Source organism: Aulonocara stuartgranti, assembly GCF_965226115.1.
Source record: "Aulonocara stuartgranti genome assembly, chromosome: 23".
NCBI lineage: Eukaryota > Metazoa > Chordata > Actinopteri > Cichliformes > Cichlidae > Aulonocara > Aulonocara stuartgranti.
Genome location: NC_138958.1, coordinates 35256846 through 35276260, shown reverse-complemented (window position 1 = coordinate 35276260; position 19415 = coordinate 35256846). Strand labels below are relative to the sequence as shown.

The 19415-nt window shown below is 39.5% G+C and overlaps 1 protein-coding gene across 4 annotated transcripts in view; it reads right to left on the bottom strand.

Annotated features, from left to right (window-relative positions):
- The window catches only part of LOC309701088 (gamma-aminobutyric acid receptor subunit beta-3-like), a 103533-nt gene that overhangs the window by 23411 nt on the left and 60707 nt on the right, over window positions 1-19415 (bottom strand). For all 4 annotated transcript variants that reach the window (XM_082525090.1, XM_082525088.1, XM_082525091.1 and 1 more), the window contains one exon: window positions 4236-4456. In XM_082525090.1, the coding sequence (XP_082381216.1) occupies window positions 4236-4456 (221 nt within the window). The remainder of the gene's footprint in view (window positions 1-4235; window positions 4457-19415) is intronic.

Genomic DNA, 19415 nt, shown 5'->3' with positions numbered 1-19415 from the left:
GTCCATTCTGAAATAACCAAATGCCTGTGTTACGGCTTTTTACTTAATTATTATTCATTACTGCATTTATCAAAAACACAAAAATTGTTGAAGTATCTCTTTTTATTTGGCATACAGCTAACTACCTAGCTAGCTAACTAGCTAGTCTTAGCTGTGGGCTTGTATTGAGCAAAAGAGAGTCCAATTGCTGATTTGACCAAATTTTCAAAAGACTCTACAGTAGCATGTGAACAGCCACAAGGAAACTATTGCTTCAGCTGGACAAACTAACACATGCAGCTAAATTCAGCCAACAAAGACTCAATGCACAATTTAACCCCATCAAAAATTCATGTAAAGGTACAGGAGAAGTCATACAAGCTATAAGACATTGGTATAGCTTTTGGGTTGGAAAAATAAACCAATGCAGAACTTTACCAGATCACTGCTGACCTATGTAAACACTTTCATTAGGAAGTTATGGGCTCATTCACTCATTTTGGGTCATACAGAATAAAACATTAAATCTGTATTTAAATCTCAGTCACGCTGTGTTTCAAACAGCAGGATTATCCCTGGTACTCTGAGTGTTCGGTATCATGGTCAGACCTGCCCCTCCTTGTCACACTGGATTTTTTAAACCAAGACAGCAACAACAGAACCCTCATTTCAAGGTTTCAAAATGATACTTCAGAAACCAGTTTATAACTTCAAGGTATAACTGGGTCAATCCTTAATACCATCTATTTGAGTAACAAATAATGTTAGGCTAACAGTACTCTTGTGCCCTCGAGTAGTCTGTATTCAATGCAAATTCAATTGCTAGCCTATTATCTTACTACTACAGTATCCCAAAGACGTTAGTAAGGAAGCTAACATTAACTTGTAGAAAAGATCTTCTGAAAAGTGAATAACTCTTTGACTGTATCTTGTGTCAGAGTGAATGGGATCCTGTGAAACTAAAGCCCGAAATTGTACAGTTCCGTTTTTATCATTTTACCAAAACCGTTCCAGGTTTTGACTGTAGTACAATACGAATCTGTATTCTGCATTTGGGGCACCACAAGCTGCTATCAGGAGGGCTGAGTGTGTGATTGGTTTTAAACGACTGGTAGTTGCACATTTTTTACCTTTCATTTAATCTTTCTTTAAATTACAGACAGTTTCTGTAAAATGCAATTAATAGACCATATTTGCAAAAATGACAAACAGCATTGTGGCAAAATGCAACTTACAATGTAAATACAAACTGCTTTTGAGAGCTTAAAATTGTATTTTTTACTGCTTTCCCTAATAAACAGCAAACACACAAATACAGAGTGGCTGCCTTGAAACCACGATAAAAATCTGCATTCAACATATCACTCAGCTCTACCTGGCATTCATTTATGTAACAGTTCATATCACAAACACCACGTCACACGTCTCCCTCTCCTTTTGATCTCTTAAAGCACTGAGAGGTCTATAAGTAGTCCACAGGGCTAAATGCTATGAACTCCACTTGCATAATCAAGCATAGCTGCTTGACTATAAAGTATGAACACTGACACATGCAAATGCAAGTGTGCAAGTGCACACACACACACAGACACACACATGTTTTTGCTTTGCTCTAATAATTCAAAGCTTGCATCCATAATAACAGGTCACACTAGCTCTTCTGAACCTGCTTGTCGAAAAGATCAATGGAAATTCAAAACAAGGGCTTTATGAAACAAACATCAAACAATAGCTGAAGGCTGAACTTTGCATTGTGGATCATGTCTAACCTGTCTGCACTTCTTGCCGTAGATGAACTCTAACGGCAGCCCTCTTTAAAAATAAAATAATAAAAATGCTAACACTGACATGCCCTTCAGCATGACACAAAACCCTCTCAGCTGCTGCAGGACTGTGCCAAAACAAGGCTTTGAACACAAAGAATTAACTTGGCTCTGAAAAACATTAGGGAATATTCTTGACCCTGATCATCCTTTTGTTGCTTTTTGCGTGATAAGTGTTGCTTATTTGCAGGGCCCAGAATTGTCCAGAACAGCTTTCATGGTTACTGTTGACTTTGTGAGTTTGATTTTGACTCAGTTTACTTCCTGTTTTATTTTGAAGGTTAGAACCCATGTGATTTTCTGTGATTGCACTATCATTTGTTCTTTCCCTTGGTAGGGTCTGATTACGTTCACCTGTTCCTTATTACCCTTTTCTCCGCTTGTCAGGTTGTGCTCTCTTCTCAGTCTTGTTTTCAGGTCTTCTCTATTTTTGGATTTGGGATTTTTAATAAACCTGCCTTATGCAGTTCTTTTGTTATTATTTTTCTGACTATATATAATCATAGGAACTTTTCATCATTTCATTTATCTAAATATAGAGGCTCATTTTAAGAAAAAATATTTTGAAGGATGAGGTTGCTGTCACTCTGTATTTTCCTCTATGAAATAAAATGACCAAAATCAACAATGCTTTCGAGTGTATTGTATTACTTTTAGACTGCTTAACTTTGTCTTTGAAACTCTAAGCTCTACTTTTGATGAAAGTATGTGTCACAAAAAATTAGTAGAATTTTTAAATTATATATACAAAAACCTCAATAATCTCCTTAAACTCTAAAATAGTAGTATTTGCAAGGGACTATTTTTAAGTGGAGGATTAATACACACTTGGTGTTCTTCTGAGTGTTTACTGCAGCATAATGATGTATGTGGGATTCAAAATAAACTGCAGTGCACATCTATGGTAATCAAGGCAGGTGTCATGCAGTGCAACACCGTGGTTCTCTGATATGTTTTTAATTGTTTGGGGTCTCAATGACACTTAATGGCACCAAAGATTAAGCTATATGAAACTTTAGCTATATAGCAAGTCAAGTGGGATCAAGTTTGCATAAGCTGTGGATTTGATAACAACAGGAAAATGACATTGTTGTTAGAGCAAGAAACTGAGGCGGGTGCATAAGGGGAATATCCACTGCTAACAAAACTAGAGGGAGCCCTTTTTTATTCATAACATCAACTCAGTTAAACTTCTGGAATATCGATCTGGTCAGTTAAGAAGCAGAGGGGGTTGTTAATTAGTTACAACTGTACTGCCGTTGATTAAATTAACAACAGGTGCACCAAAGGGGCAACAATGACACAACCCTGAACACCGGAATGGTTTTACAGCCACTGACATTTTTCCGCTCCTCATCTTTTCTGACTGTTTTTTCATTAGTTTTGCATTTAGCTAGGGTCAGTCTCTCTGCTGGTAGCATGATACCTGGACCCTACAGAGTTTGCACAGGTAGTCCAACTCCTGGAGGATGGCACATCATTACTTGTCGTTTTCAGAAGACTTACTATGTCTCAAAGCACAGTCTCAGGAGGAGACTGGAGATTTCATAATGGCTGTAGAAGGTCCTTAACCCATCACCCGGACTGGTATCTTCTTCTTTGTGCAAAGATGGACAGGATGAGCAGTTCTAGAACCCTACAAAATGACCTTCAGCAGGCCACTGGTGTTAATATCGCTGACTAAGCAATCAGAAACAGACTTCATGAAGGTGGCCCGAGGGACCAACGTCCTTTAGTGGGCCTTATTCTCACTGCCCAGCACTGTGGTGCCAGATTGGCATTTGCCATAGAATAGTATAATTGGCAGATTCTGGCCAATTGTCACCAATGAGAGCAGTTTCAACCTGAACACCAGGCTGATGTCACAACACCCTGACTGCAATTAGGTATCAGGATGAAACCCTTGGACTGACTGTTAGACCATGTGCCTGTGCAGTGGGTCCTGGGTTACTCCAGGTGCACAACAATGGTGAGAGTAGGCAGGGACTCAAGATTACCACTGACTCTCATGTTCATACAACCTAAATTCAATGGAACAACTCTGTGACATTGTGTTTCAGTCCATCCAACACTGCTAAAATGCACCTCAGATTGTCCAGGAACTCAGTGAGCCCTGGTCCAGATCTGGTTGGAGATCTCCCAGAACATCATCCATCATCTTATTAGAAACATGCCCAACATTGTCTGGTATGCATACAAGCATGTGGGTCCATACAAACTACTGAGAACCTTTTTGAGTTGCAACAAGGAAATTTTGGCAAAATGAACCACCATTTCTTTTTGTAGTTGCAAGGAGGTTGGCGTCCTACTTTTACTCTAGTGTGACTGAGTCATAAGATAATGTACAACATGGAATCCTGAGAATGCTAACATGTAGCCCAGTCAAAAGTCCCACTGTCTCATTAAGAAGAAGACCTGACAAGCAGAACACACCTGAGTCCATAGAGGACAGTCCCATCTGGATGCAGGCGGATCATGCGGTTTTTGACTGTGACTCCATGGACGAAAGACTTCTTGTCATTGAGAAAGTAGGTGTCGGGGACCCAGAGCTGGTCAGCAACCCTGTTGTCAAGTGTCAGGTTGAGAGGGATTCCCACATAGGCCAGGCGCTTGTCCCTCCAATACTGCTGGAAATACATAGTCAATGTGTAGTCCTGCGGATAGAAAGAGAAAAAACACAATAAAAGGTGGGTACAGCTTATTGTTACATGTTATACAGGCAATCACTTCAGGTTTTCTTTCACAGGAAACAGCAGACATTAAAAAGCAACATGAACAGCTTTTGAAGGAGTGTGGGCCAACTGGTTCACACACACACTCTAGCCAAATTCTCTCAAGTGCCTTTGCCCTGTCTTTTGCAGTACAGTAACCAACACAGTAATGTGCCATTGTACAACAGTGTGTGGGAAGGCTGACTCATGTAGCTGCAGCTTTATTGAAAAAAAATCTAAGAAAATTTCACCTGATCTTCAACTAATTTTTCTCCCGTGGTTGAGCATTCCTCATATAGGCACAGTGATTCACAAAACCTCCAAGTTGACCTATAACAACAGCCCAGAAGCTTTTTAAACATACGTTCCTTTTCATTAAATTCCAATGGGGTGACACTTAGGCTGTTAAAACACAGTGAATTAATGTCAGCTCTGTTCCAGTGGCTGTTTTCTCTCAACGTGCTGTAGTTGAATGCAGCTCTTCTGTTATCCTCCATAGGCGAAGGAAATGGAAACACATGCTTTAAGTAACACTTTATTGTTCTATCCTCTAAGGTCAGTGCTTATTTGTTAGTCTAACAGGCATTTTGCAATTACCCAAATGCAATCAAAAAGAACTTTATCTCTAGGATTGCACTGCAGTATGCAAAGTTTTTGAAGTTCTTTAACTATATTAGTAGATCAAGTTTGCTGTTAAAATATATCACATACTCTGTCTTACAAATAAGATGAATTTATAATGCATACTTGTTCAATCAAATACAATCTAAGTTTGTGTTTGTTTCAGCATACACAGTCTGGCATGATCACTAGATTTTGGTGGTACAGTGATTATATTTCACTAGCTTTTACTCCTCCTTTTGTAGGTGCACTGTATGTCAACATTTCCTGCTGCATGATTGGTGTTGAGTAAATTTAGTCTTAATTTTATTTGAACTGGAGGTCCATTTGCTAGGCCTATATTAGTACTAGTAAACCCTTATTGTTTTCTGAGTTTTGTTTTCTGTGATTTATCTACTTTTAGTCCAATTTTGAGTTTAGCCCAAATCAGACACTGTACTCATAACTATAGGCTAGTTTTTAACAACTGGAATAAGCTCTAGTTTAAGCTAAGTAGAAAATGTCAGTATGCCAGTTAGGGCTGGGCTATATCATACCGTTCACGGTAATACCGGTATAATGTTGGGCAACGATAGGAAAATGAAATATCGCAATAGAATATGGTTAAAACGCGCATGCGCAGTGCCTTTGTTTACATAATCACAAGGCGGCGATGCAGAATGAGAAGAGCGAAAGCGGATCATTAAATGAAACGGAAGAACCATAATTGGTTTGTAAAAATGCTGCAACTTCAGTGGTGTGGAATTGGTTTGGCTTTCATCCGTCAGATACACAACAAAACACTATTTTTGGATGCTCTACCAAAAATAGTGCTAACGGGCTGTTGTTATTACCGTGTTTTTTGGAAAATACGGCACACTTAAAATCAATCCTTTGATTTTTCTGAAAATCGACAGTGCCCCTTATGATCCCGTGTGCCTTATGTATGAAGTCAGCTTGTGTTTACTGACCTCGAAACGATTTTATGTTGTACACGGCGCTCGAAAATCTGTCAAATGTTTCAGTACGACTTTGCTAAGCTACGAAGCCACACCGCTTGATGGATTGTTGGAGCATTACGGCTATCGTAGGCAGGAGCCTCGCGGAGTGATACGTACTGTGCTTCAACATAATATTACCGTATTGTGTGTGTATAACCTCTTAAATTTTGTGGATATTATACATGGTTATGCTGAGGATATGTCTGCCAATTTCCACTGGAAATGCCCTTTGGTTAAACTGTCAGCAAGGAATTTGCATTTGCACTGTTAATTTTTTATATAACTTTAATGCACTTAAAAAAGCTGCTTGTTTAAGTGAAAATACATTGATGGGTTTTGGTTTTTTTTGCACTAATAAAGTTGTGGAGTTGTAAAGTATTTTGTCTAGTGTCAATTATATCGTCAGTTTTATCGTTATTGCAAATTTTGAAATGTATATCGTGATAAATATTTTTGTTCAAATCGCCCTGCTCTAATGCCAGTACACCAATATGGTGAACCAAGTATCCAGCATTAGCATTTATAGCACTGTCAAGATTAATGTGCTAGCATGCTGCTGTTTTTGCTAATTAGCCTAAAGTGCAAGGTAGGCTAGCTACGGACAGCCTTAAAAAAGTTGCTAACATAACAAACATCTTTGTCTGGATAAATACTGGGAAATTATTTTTTTAACCACTGTCAGTATTAATCTATGATTATTATCAGAAGAAAATGTCATATAATATAAATCAGCATTAAGTGCATGTTCAATAAATACACATTGTTTCTCAAGTTTATGAGCAATCATGTTAAAAAAAAAACAAACGAAAAACAGTTCTCTGTTCTCTGAAAAAAAAAAAAAAAAGCCACAAACTCAAACGAAATCTCACTCTGTGACTACGTTTTGCAGCATTTGCATATACTGAAGTGTTTATGTAATAGTAGTTCTTGTGTCTTTCTGTATAAAGCTCACCATCTGGCACACAAGTCAAACAATTACTGGCAAGAAGTACTTAAAGCCCAGCCATGGGTACACTCATAGCCCTGCGAAAATCCAACATTTAAATACTGTTGTGTAAGTAAATACTTTTGTTTTGCTTTGATTCGAGCCGTATTTGACCAGTGCAGAAGCAGCAGCAACGATAGAGGACAGAGCCCCTCCCTCCCTCCACATCACATAATCCACTTAACCAAGCTAACAGTCCCTCTCCTCTATTTCTGTGTTTCTGCACCTCTCCCCCCTTTCTCTCGGTCTCTCTCACTCTCTCTTTCTCGGGGCAATGCCATGATCTTCCCTCTTTACCTGCTGTGACGTTGTAATGAAACCAGCCAGCACCAATCTGGCACTGGTAGAGGCACACATGTCCGTGTGGTGCTGCAGTTTTCAGGTTTACCGAATGGCAACAACAAGAACCCTCCCCCCCCCCCCCCCCCCCCCAAAAAAAACAAAAAACAAAAAACAAAAAAGCAAAACACGATTATAACCGTCCAGTGTGATGAGCACAGCTTTCCAAAATGTTCATGTGTGACAGAACTGTTACATAACCCAAGTAGTTGTTTGTCTCTTTGCAAGCGCCTGAAACACTGTGTTACTAATGCATACAAAATGCTCGAGGTTTTGCATTTTCATGACGAGGGGGGATCATACATTTATGCAAATTGAGGCGACTGACTTTGTGTTAAATAATTGCTTTCTTTTCACTTGCTCTTCACAGTCAGTAAATATGGTTTCCAGGTTTGGTTAGAACACAGAGATGTAAAAGTGAAGGGCTTAGTCAGCACAGGATACAGATTGGGCCCACAGCATGACAAGGAAAGCTCATGGCTCTGAGCCATAAATGTATAGTGGTGGAACCAAGGCCTCTTTGGTAGTCTCTCCTCTCAATATTGCCATATGATGGTTTTTACAAATTATGCGGCATAATCAGGTAGCAATGACTTTTTGCGGTATTACCATCTTAAAAACAAGCCATTGCCAAGCACAGGATTCGGTGATTCTGTTTAAAGTATGGTAGTTATATCTTTAAAATATAACTGTATCAAAAGTTGGGACAGATCTGAGAATTGCTTTACTTATTTATCATGCAGAAATATTGTTAAAAAAGGATTAATCTTTGTGTATGTTTACCACCACATTCTTTCTAGCGTCTGTGAGGGAGCTCTGGTATGCTCATTCACAATTTCACATTTGTATCATTGGACTATACTAGTGTAGCTTTGCTGTTTCACAGTTCAAAATAATCCTTGTTGATCTCATACTGATCTGTGGTGAAGCCCTTCAGTTTATCCTCGCCTGAAGCAAGCTGTTTTATTTCCCCTTCCTCTCCATTAAGCTAGCTTTCTCCTGATTGGTTCAAACATAAGAACAGTGGGTGCATGGGGCACCTGTGCTCACAGCCAGAGCTGTGTGCCTGAAATGACCATAGTGTCTCTCACTGGTATCAGCCATGAGCAGAAGAAACCAGTGCAAACTGAAAGCCTAGAAAAGTCTGAAGCCCAAGTTCCTTGTTTAACATCAACGCCCACCAGTGTAATAGGAGTAAGGAGAACAAAGACGCCTTTTTAAAATGCAGCACATTTTATGTTTGCTTGAAGTCTGTATTCCAGATTGAAGATCAAGCAACAGTCATATAAAAGCAATGACTGCAAAAATAAGTTGCTTTAAATCAGCTCCCTAATTTTGGAACTGCTAAACAACTGTGTAAAAGGCATCTTTCACTAAGCAATTTAGATTTGTAGATTTCAAAAGCATGACAAAGTCTTCACCTGTTAACACATAATGGAACTGAACTCTAAAGTCTTATAATTTCTGAAATTATACCTGAAATTATAGCAGGTCTGTAAACTGGAACAAAGCCATGACCCTGCCTATAAGTGGTTAGTAGTATTTTTCTCAGTTAAATCGAACACACTAAAGAACAGAACCTTAAAAAAACTATAGTAAATACTCTGTATAATCTGGGCTGTGCCATTTTACACTGAATACCAGGAGACATTTCAAAGCAGCCAAGCCTCTAATTTTAAGCCTTACCAGTCCCCAAATACATCATATAAAACAAATCACCAGTGGTCCAGTTCTTACAAAAGAGCGAACTATACATAGAAGCTAAAACTGCATTTTTCTCCAGTTTTAAACACTTTCACTTTAGCTTGATTTCTTTGGCCTCCAGAAGTTGCCATTTGATGCCGTTACAGCCATTTAGATGATCTACCACTAAAATGCTCCTCCTTTGTTCTCGGAACTGATGGTGGCACGAGGAGGAGGTGACAACAGGGTCTCAGAAATATGATGTCGGTATCTGTGACTACTTTCTCTTATTCCAGAGACGCACACAGCACTGGCAGTTAAATATGCTGTCAGTGCTATGCTGCTATATTTGCATTTAATCCTTTTTCAGTTCTTTAAATCACAGGAAAATAAATTCCTGTCATTTTTTAGGAACTTGTGACATAGAGGGCAATAAGTGTTATCAGTCAAAGTCCCATTAAAGTAGTCTACACAGCCTGATCCCAGCAGGTGGTGGAAATTAAATTTGCTGTATGAATCAGTACCATAGACGGTCCCCCTCCGTCTGCTCCATTACCGCCGTAACTTTAGCCTCCATCACTCCCAGTAAATGACGCCCTATCTCCTCCCCGCCTCCCTGGGAGTAGTATCATGCATGAGGTTTCTATCTCCTGGCGGAGTGTCAGCAGGTGGGCAGCCCAGTGAGCACCTCGTAAGACATGAATGATTCACATCCATCGTGTAGCCTGTGCAAACACGCGGCCAAGGGATCCTCATCAATCTTGCATGGAGACAATCAAAATGAATATCATATGAGGATGACTACAGCTTTGCGTTACCTGCTCTGGAACAATATTTTCTGTTTTTTTTTTAATGTGATTTTTTTTTATTTTGTACTGGGACTACAGATTATGAATTATTGGCATGTCTCACGACACTTCAATTCCCACAATGCCGTGCTTTACCACTGTTGTTTGATTATTCGCGCATGTTTTCCACAGAGATAATGACAGTGACCAGTGGAAATGATTTCCAGCGAGCCTCAATTATTCAATTAGCTCGACTGGATAATCACTCCCAATTCAGGCTGTGTGAGAATTCAGATAAGCAACATTTTGGCTGTGAAATGACCCAGATTCAGCGTAATCTGTCTTTCTTGCTCTCTCTCTCTCTCTCTACAGCACTAGCATCTGAACTTTTATAGCATCTAGGAAATATGCTGTTTGTCACATGTCACTTACAGTCACTTGCATATGCTCCAATTAGCACATCACAGAGTGCACCACAATAGAACAAAAGGAAAAAACAAACATGCTAATAAACTGAAAAAGAGAAGACGGATCATTGTTCCATCTGACACTTATCGAAAGTGTCAGACTTCCCCATTGAAAAATAAATTACTCAAGTTTTCCCCCTGACTTAACTTCCCATTTTGGTGCACGAGAGGAAAAACGTTGGCATGATATGTAATCACTGTGTACTCCATATGAACCCCCGTATGGTAAAGCAATTTGAGTCCATTTGATGTATTTTTTTCGAGCTCCCCTGGGGGACGGCCCTGAGGCACCGTACCACTGCAGTGCGGGGGAATCCCTCAGCGAGTTCCTATCCCCCTCCTCCTTCAACTGCCATAGAATGGTAAAAATAGCGCTGTCTCTAGCTCAAACACAGGGAGGTGACTGAATTGGACTTTATCCTCTAAATGACAATTTTGCCCTGCAATTTATAGGATAATTTCCTCACTGTCTAATATCATATGATGCATTGCCTCATAACAAAAAAAGAGGGGAAGGACAAAGGGAAGAACGACGGAGAACAAATAATGTACAAACATTTTTCTCCCTTATGAACAGCCATTATGACTCTGCGCCACATAATGTACCTGCATACAGATTGGTCTAGCAAATTGTTTCTCTTAAATTGATGAACAATTCAATGGAATCTGTTACTTTAGACACTATTTGATCCATTTCTGCCCTTCCCAGCATCGTAATTTAGCTTTTTCCTTTTGTTTTACTAAACAGGGTCCTACAAGTTTGCTGTATGCTTAAATAACAGATGTGGTTAAAGAAGGCAGCACTCAAGGGCAAAACCAGTTATTATCTGCCAGAGATTAGGCATTACATGTTAGGCCTGAATAGACAGGATATAAACATTAGCTTGTTATCTCCTGGTTCAGTCTAAATAATCTATGCATAAAAAGAAAGAAAAAAGGACACATGAAGGAATGATTAAGAAACTTTCTTCTTTTTGTAGCTTAAGAAGCGTCACAGTGCTGCAAATGTGCAAACTTTTACATTTTCTTGTATTTTGCATTTTGTCTGTGTGTGTAGTCACCTGGGCTATATGTAGTAGGACCTGAACCTGTTTTCCACCAGATATCAGCTCGCAGACGATCTCCAGAGCACATCCAGCAAGCTGCAGTCCACGATTTTGCACTTGGACTGTCCAACCACAAGATTCTGAAAAATTAGCTAGTAGATCATTGATGGACACCACAGAGGGCCGTCAATGACTAGAAGGGGAGACACAACACACGACAGGGCCAAGGCTACCCATCTGGCAGTATCTGAACTTTCAAAATTAGAGCACCAGCAGATCTCTAAATAATAAAATGCTACATGCACCACAACCAGGACTGGCATTATTTTTAATATATCAAAACCAAGAATTAAATAAAACTTTATTCTTTATTTTTGTAACACTTTATTTTATTAAAAACATTAATTGGAAGACAATTATGCTAGCACTCATGTATCCGTTAAAGTCTAGTATTTTCCGACCACTATATTGATCAGCCCAACCATAAATCATTAGGCTCCAGTCAAAGGGAACACCTTCTTCTTCACTGACCTCCCGCACATACTATATTTGTCCATGAAGCTTCTGATTGACTGTCACATCCCCTTCACTGAGTCCCACAATGGACTTCTACCCTTTAGAATGGCATTTTAGAAATTAGGCTTTATTCATGCCTTCATTAACAAGCTGGAAAAAAAACGAGCTATTAAAAACACAACTTTCCAAGTCATGTAATCGAATCATACAAAACTAAAGAGATAAAATTGTAAATAATTCTGGCTAACAAATAGCAAACTGTGTTAATCAATAGTGAGCTAATAAAAAACAAAGTAGACAACTGATAACTGGATGAGCTCAGACAGCATTAGCATGAGTAGGGCTGGGCTATATCGTACCGTTCACGGTAATACCGGTGTAATGTTGGGCAACGATAAGAAAATGAAATATCGCGATAGAATATGGGTAAAACGCGCAAGCGCAGTGCCTTTGTTTTCATACGCACATGGCGGCGACGCAGAATGAGAAGAGCGAAAGCGGGTCATTGAATGAAACGGATGAACCAGAATTGGTTTGTAAAAATGCTGCAACTTCAGTGGTGTGGAATTGGTTTGGCTTTCATCCGTCAGATACACAACCGTCAGATATTTTTGGTAGAGCATGCTAACAGGCTGTCGTTATTACCGTGTTTTTTAGAAAATACGGCACACTTAAAATCAATCCTTTGATTTTTCTGAAAATCGACAGTGCCCCTTATGATCCCGTGTGCCTTATGTATGAAGTCAGCTTGTGTTTACTGACCTCGAAATGATTTTATGTGGTACATGGCAATCGAAAATTTGTCAAATGTTTCAGTACGACTTTGCTAAGCTACGAAGCCGCACCGCTTGATGGATTATTGGAGCATTACGGCTATCCTAGGCAGGAGCCTCGCGGAGTGATACGTGCTGTGCTTCAACATAATATTACCGTATTGTGTGTGTATAACCTCTTTTTAAGTTTTGTGGATATTATACATGGTTATGCTGAGGATATGTCTGCCAATTTCCACTGGAAATGCCCTTTGGTTAAACTGTCAGCAAGGAATTTGCATTTGCACTGTTAATTTTTTATATAACTTTAATGCACTTAAAAAAGCTGCTTGTTTAAGTGAAAATACATTGATGCAATGCAGCAGCTCTCTATTCTATCATCTCCTGTGATAACTAATGAAAATAGCAGTTTACAATAGCATTGGGCTCAGATAGTAAGCCAAACCGTGCTACTGGCAAACAACTGATCTGCTCAGCCAACCATTACTAGTGGCAAGTGAGTGGAGGTTGATAGTCCATTTTCAATCAAGTGAATTAATAAGACTCTGAAATGAAAATGAAATACTTGCTTCTTGCTATCTGCTTGTCTTCTATTAAAAGTTTAGCATTAGCATGAGGCACTGACAGCTAGCCAAATCATGTAGCTGCCAGACAGCAACTCAGAGATATTTTCACAACTTAATCATCAACACAACTGCCACTGTTACTAGAGGCGAGTTAGCAGAGGCTTTTAATTTCTTTGGATGAAAGCAAGGTATGCTGGGTTTTACTGGAGCTAGACTGAGGGCAGGAACCTTTATAGGCTATAAAGGTCTTAACATTAAATGATGCTGTTGAATATATTGTTTTGACTAACAGAGCTTAAGACAAGTGTGACTTTTCATCAGTCTGGTTTGTAGTTTTTAATTCAATAAAAAACAAAGTGTAGTGATATCAGCAAAAACTCTATCCTGCCTGCTTTAAATCTTATATAGCCTTTGCTATGTCAATTACAGTGACCATACTTAGGCTTTTGACTGATGACCTTTGCAATAATCAACATCATAAATCCAGCTTATAGTTTACCTGCCCTTTCTCATTTGCTACAACATAATGTCTGGTTGACTGGCAAAGAGAAAGGAAATGAAGCTGGCGCCTGTCAGATTTGAATTCCCCAAGCCCGTGCATTGAAGTGTCTGTCTTAAAGGTGTATGCAAGTCTCAATGTTCTCCGGAAGGGACAGCCACCCCTGAAATCACACATAAGACCAGGAAATGCCCGCTCTGCTTATTCTAAATCTTAGTGATCATCACTTCATCCTACAGTGCGCTCTCTCCCGAGGCCAATTACATTCCATCAGGCAGGAAGCCGGATGCCGGATAAAAGACATGGGGGTATATTAAGCCACACTCGAAGCACAGAGAAAAGATACGCTGTTGCTGCATAGCTAGACCTACATAAGATAATGAGGATGACATAGTTAATGCATTGGCAACATCTGACTCCAAGATGTATTTTATGCAATAAGACATAGATGTGCTTGGCACAACAATTAGACCTTAGACCGTTTGTGTGACTTAATTAATGTTAAGCAAACAGGAACTCCACAATTGACAACCAGAGAAACCTGTGAAATGTGAAGGCACTTGTCAAGGCAAACAAATCAAAAAGGCTCGTTGTGTTGCTGTTGCTGTTTAAAAAAAAAAAAATGAAAAAAACAAACCGAGCAGGCAGCAGGAACATTTGGAGAAACAGCAATGGAGCTGGAGATCTTTTCACCTCTCCATAATGACAGGGTTTTTTTCTACTTTTCGACACCCACACGCAAGCGTGGGTGTACGGATGACTAGGTTGTTCAGCCTGTTACTGAAACTACATTCACAGTGCAGACTCTGACCATTTGTGCGTGCAGGGACCTGCACCTTCATTGAGCTGTAATTTAATTTCCTGTGATGACTTTCATAAGGTACACGTAATGGGTTTGGATATAAAGACCTTGATAGCTCTTACTGCAACAGAGATTTGCGCCTGTTGGTCCACTGTTGCAAGAGAAGGTCGTGGAAATGAAAAACACTCCCACACATGGCACTCTTATTTGGCAAATAAACTTTCTTAATAACAGTGTTTACGTTATATTTCAACCTCCAAACCTCACATTAATCTGACAGTCCTGCGTATATCTGAAAAGTAAAAAGTCCTCTCTCTGTGACAGCAAACCAAATAAATGACACATTTTCAAGTAAGTCCTTCTTAAGTGTACAACTAGTTTCCTCTGCCTTGGCACACACATAATCTGTTTTGCCTTGCTCTGATCTTGTCCTAGTATGCCTTTCTCATCAGCCGAAGGCCCTCGGCACACCGCAAACAAACCTCAGAGGTAATTAGTGCGCCTTTCTCAGACTCTGCAGCATCTGCTAGTGCAGCAGCTCGCGCTGACTGAGTGGCAGCTACTGGTAGAATCAACCTGCCCCACCAGGTGGATTTCTGGTCCAACCAGATGCCATATTCACATTTCCTGCCTCACAAGTTTGCGGGGTATTTCCCACAGCTACCCCCTCCTCTCCCCGCTTTCCGCACGTCTTTGATCTTTTGCTTTCTCCGCTCTCCTCTTTCCCTCAGCCACTCAATAAATCTTTAGCTCTTCCAGCTCTCCTCTTGCTTTTATTTCTCAGATCTCCTGATGCGCTGATTGCCCGTGTGCTGTGTCCAGTAAGATTCCCAAGGCTAAAAGCCCTGCACAGACCATCTTGGACTCTGGCAGAGGCTGATGAAATATAAAACCCACCCCACATCAAATAGAACCAGTGTTGCGATATGCATAGGAGCCAGGTGAATCACTGAGGTAAACAGCAAACTACAAACAACAAACAGCAGGTTCACTTTCCAAGTGTCCAGCATTATTAAGAGCATTTTTCACACCTATAGTTCGTTTACTCTGGTCCGAATCAGTTGATGACTTTGTAAACTTGTAGCTTTTGCCCATGTTTGTTTTAACACAGCGAAAAATCCAAGTGAACTCAAAGCGAACCAAAACGACTAAAGGATTGTGTACATTACCTGGATTGTGGGGGTCAAATCTTAAGCATTATCCTTTGAATGAAATGGCTTCACCATTATTAGAAGTTAGAGAAGCAAGCTTTCCAAGTTTAAAATATTAAATTTAGAAATCAGAAACAGAAAGAACTCAGAGAATTCACTTGTTCCACATGCTGTCACGTTACAGCCTTTTTCCAAAATTGATTAAATTCGTTTTTCACTCCAAAATTCCACACACAATACCCCATCATTCAACATTGCGATGTCGAATATCTATAGACTGGTGGTCTTTTCTTGACTTATAGTCATTGTAGAAAAATAGTTTCAAATTCAGTATAAAGTTAAAGTTCAGTAAAGTTAGTTTCTATGACATCAGTTTGAGGTACATCTTCAACGTCAAAGTCTTAGACTTTCTAGAAAGCAAAAGATTATGTTCATGAATAAAACAAAGCAAACATATTTTTTAAAAATTCCCCGATAGAAGGAGAAGAAATAGACTTCCGCAATACGCAATCTCATGCTTTAAAATTCATCACTTACTAAACTGACTTGGATGCTGACATCATGGACAGGGAGGGTTAACTGTGAGAGTCCAATGCATTAAGTTCACCATGCAAGACTAAAATTGCATTTAAATGTAGAGGTTTCTTAAAAAAGGGTTTTGTCAAAATTAAGTCAAATTAAATTAAGTCCTTCTTTGCAATAATCAGATCTGTATTCCTCATGTTCTGAAAGATGGTTTGACCCGACCTCTAATCTACATGGAAACATGTCAACTGCAATCATCCATTGTTCAACCCAGGAAAGGGTTCAACAATGTTTGCTAGGTAGTTGTTGTTTTTTTTAAAGTCACAATTTCCAATTTCTAAACTACAAGTAATTTGTGGACTGTCCCTATTATTCTACTTTGAAACTAAGTATAACCAACAATGTCAAAGAATCCAGATTTAAATGTAGGAGAAAATTATGCAATTGCCAGTATCTAATATGCATATTTTTTCCCTACTTAATTCCGTTAAGTTAAAAAAAATAATGATACTCATTGAAATGTTGTGAATTCCCAAGTATTTTTTCACAGTGCTGAAATTATTTCCCCAAACTAAATAGTTGAATAACATTAATGAGTCCGATTATCTCAAGATGTCTATCGCTACGTTCACACTGCAAGTCTCAATGCTCAATTCCAATTTTTTTGTCTGCTTGTTCACACTACAAATAAAATGTTACAGCAAACGCGCTCTAGTGTGAACCCTCAAAGCGGCCCGCGTGCGCAAAAGAAGACGTCACACACAACGCGCTCTGTTTAGACCCAGAGCAAACAATATTGTTTGACTGATGGCCCTTAATATAAAGACTTCGGACTTTACGTTTCCCAATTTTGCTTTAAGTTATTTTGTTATTTACATATGGCCTAATAATTATCCTTATTGCTGTTTAGGAGAGGAGCGGTGCTTCAAAGGATAGTTGCAGATTTCTGTCAGAATCTGCAGATTATACAGTACAAATAAAATGTTCACGTTTCTCCAACGTTGTCTTCCAAACAGTTTCACTGGATGGCCAGGAAGCGTTCACGATGTCTTCTCCGGCGCTGATAATTGGCGTCTGTCTTGTGTCAGTGACGTAAAAGACAGATTTAATGCGACATGACCGTTCACACAGCAGTCGCTTTCTAAAACATCAGATATGTATCGGATTCAGTACCACATACGAAAGTGACCCAGATCGGATTTGAAAATATTGGATTTCTGCTGTTCACACTGTCATACCATGATCGGATATGGGTCGCATAGGGTCAAAACAGTCGGATTTGATGCACTTTCGCCTGCAGTTTGAACGTAGCCTATGTGTCAGTTTCCAGTCCGTTACAAGATCAATTAGTCTTCTCTTTGAACCAGATTTGCACATCCGTCACCCTGTAACATTGATGCCAGTTTTCTGTTAGCTCACACCGTTTGACATCTCCTTCACCTCAAACTATAACTTGTACCTTCCATGACTGACCTGAACCCTTTTTCACCTGATCTCTCTGCCACTATTGCTTTTTGACCTTTGGCCTAAACTTCACCCTTTTCTGAGCGGGGACCTTTAGATGCTTTAGGTTGTCCTAGTTTTCTATAACAGTGCGAAAATTTTGGATCTCTATTTGGATTTTTGACCTGCACTCAAGCTGCAAAAACAGCTTTACTCTCAATCTCTCCAAACCTTAGGCACTTGTCGTGTGTTTGCGTTGTACTGTACAACAGTCTGTTTTTGTGTTTACTTGAGAAAGAACGTCACAAGCCTGAAATCTGGCAGGAATATGTTCAAATCTGTGCTCCTTGTAGAACAAGCTGAGAAGGATCCAAGACTCATTTCAGCGTAGCAAGGAGTGCTTGTCTCAATAAACCCTCAGCTTTTAAGACAAATTTTCCCAATTATGCCTGCGGGGCTGTTCCAGTGGGCTGGTGAAGGGGAATTGTTATTGAAATGAATGCAGGATAGAAAATTGTCTTTTTGTTCCACACAACACAGACAGCAACATTTATCTGGGCTGTGCTGTTTAGTGTTGATCAATGGCCTGGACAAAAGCGCTCATTATCTATTTCCCTGCAGAGCACGCGTCCCTGTGCTAAAACCACAGACGGTCCCCGCATTGGATGAATATCATTCACCAAATGTCAAACGCTGAAAGTAATAAACAGCTCCACCAGTAATGTTTTGGCTTCAACACTGGCTAACAGCCACAAACAGCCCATTTAACGAGCGCAGATGCACGGTCCCTTGGGAATGGGTGGCAATGAGACATGGAGCAAATTAATTATCAGTTTAAGTATGATCTCAGCTGTCTGACTCCCTGGCTGTTCAGCTACTCTTCCTCTGCTCTGTGGAGAATAGTTTGCTAGGTTAGCGAGCTAATGTTAGCAACTAAACTGTTAAGAAGGAAAGCTTTTAGCTTTTTCACCTTGTACCCCTGCATGACAGCATTCCTCAGAAACTAAAGGTAAGAAGTCACTCTTCAGGGTAAAATTTTATAACAGCCATTATCATCAAAAGGTGAATTTTTACTATTTTTAGAATACTCTTACAGTTCTATTAAAAAACACAGACTTAATTATTCGACACCAAATCACAGATGATAAGAAACAGCAACAATTTCATCCTAATCATATGAGTGCACATTTTAAGAGTGCTGTATATTGTACGGTAAAGATCCTTCTGCATAATGAAATACCTTGAAAAATACTGGATTTCGCACAGCGTGTTACAGACACTCATGTTTCCCTCAATTCACAACAACAATCATCTCAATGTGTTTCTTATTGTAAGGTAAAGATCCCACAATAATGGAGAGAATAACCCATCAATCACATTAGCAAAAATCCCTGCGCAAACACTTGGAGGCAGTAGTGAAGAAGAACTCCCTTTTAACAGGAAGAAACCTCCAGCAAAAAGGCATTTGGTGATGGGTAATAAAGCTTCAAGCTGCAAAAACAGCCTTACTCTCAATCTCTCCAAACCTTAGGCACTTGTCGTGTGTTTGCGTTGTACTGTACAACAGTCTACAAAAAAAAGCTTTTTTTTTGTAATTCTAGCTAATCTTACATCTAAATACAGGTTCATAAAGTCAATTTCCTCCCAACTTAAATGCAGCTTTCGTTTACTAGCTGTTTTGTACATAAATAACAACATTTGTTTCATAGTCATAATTT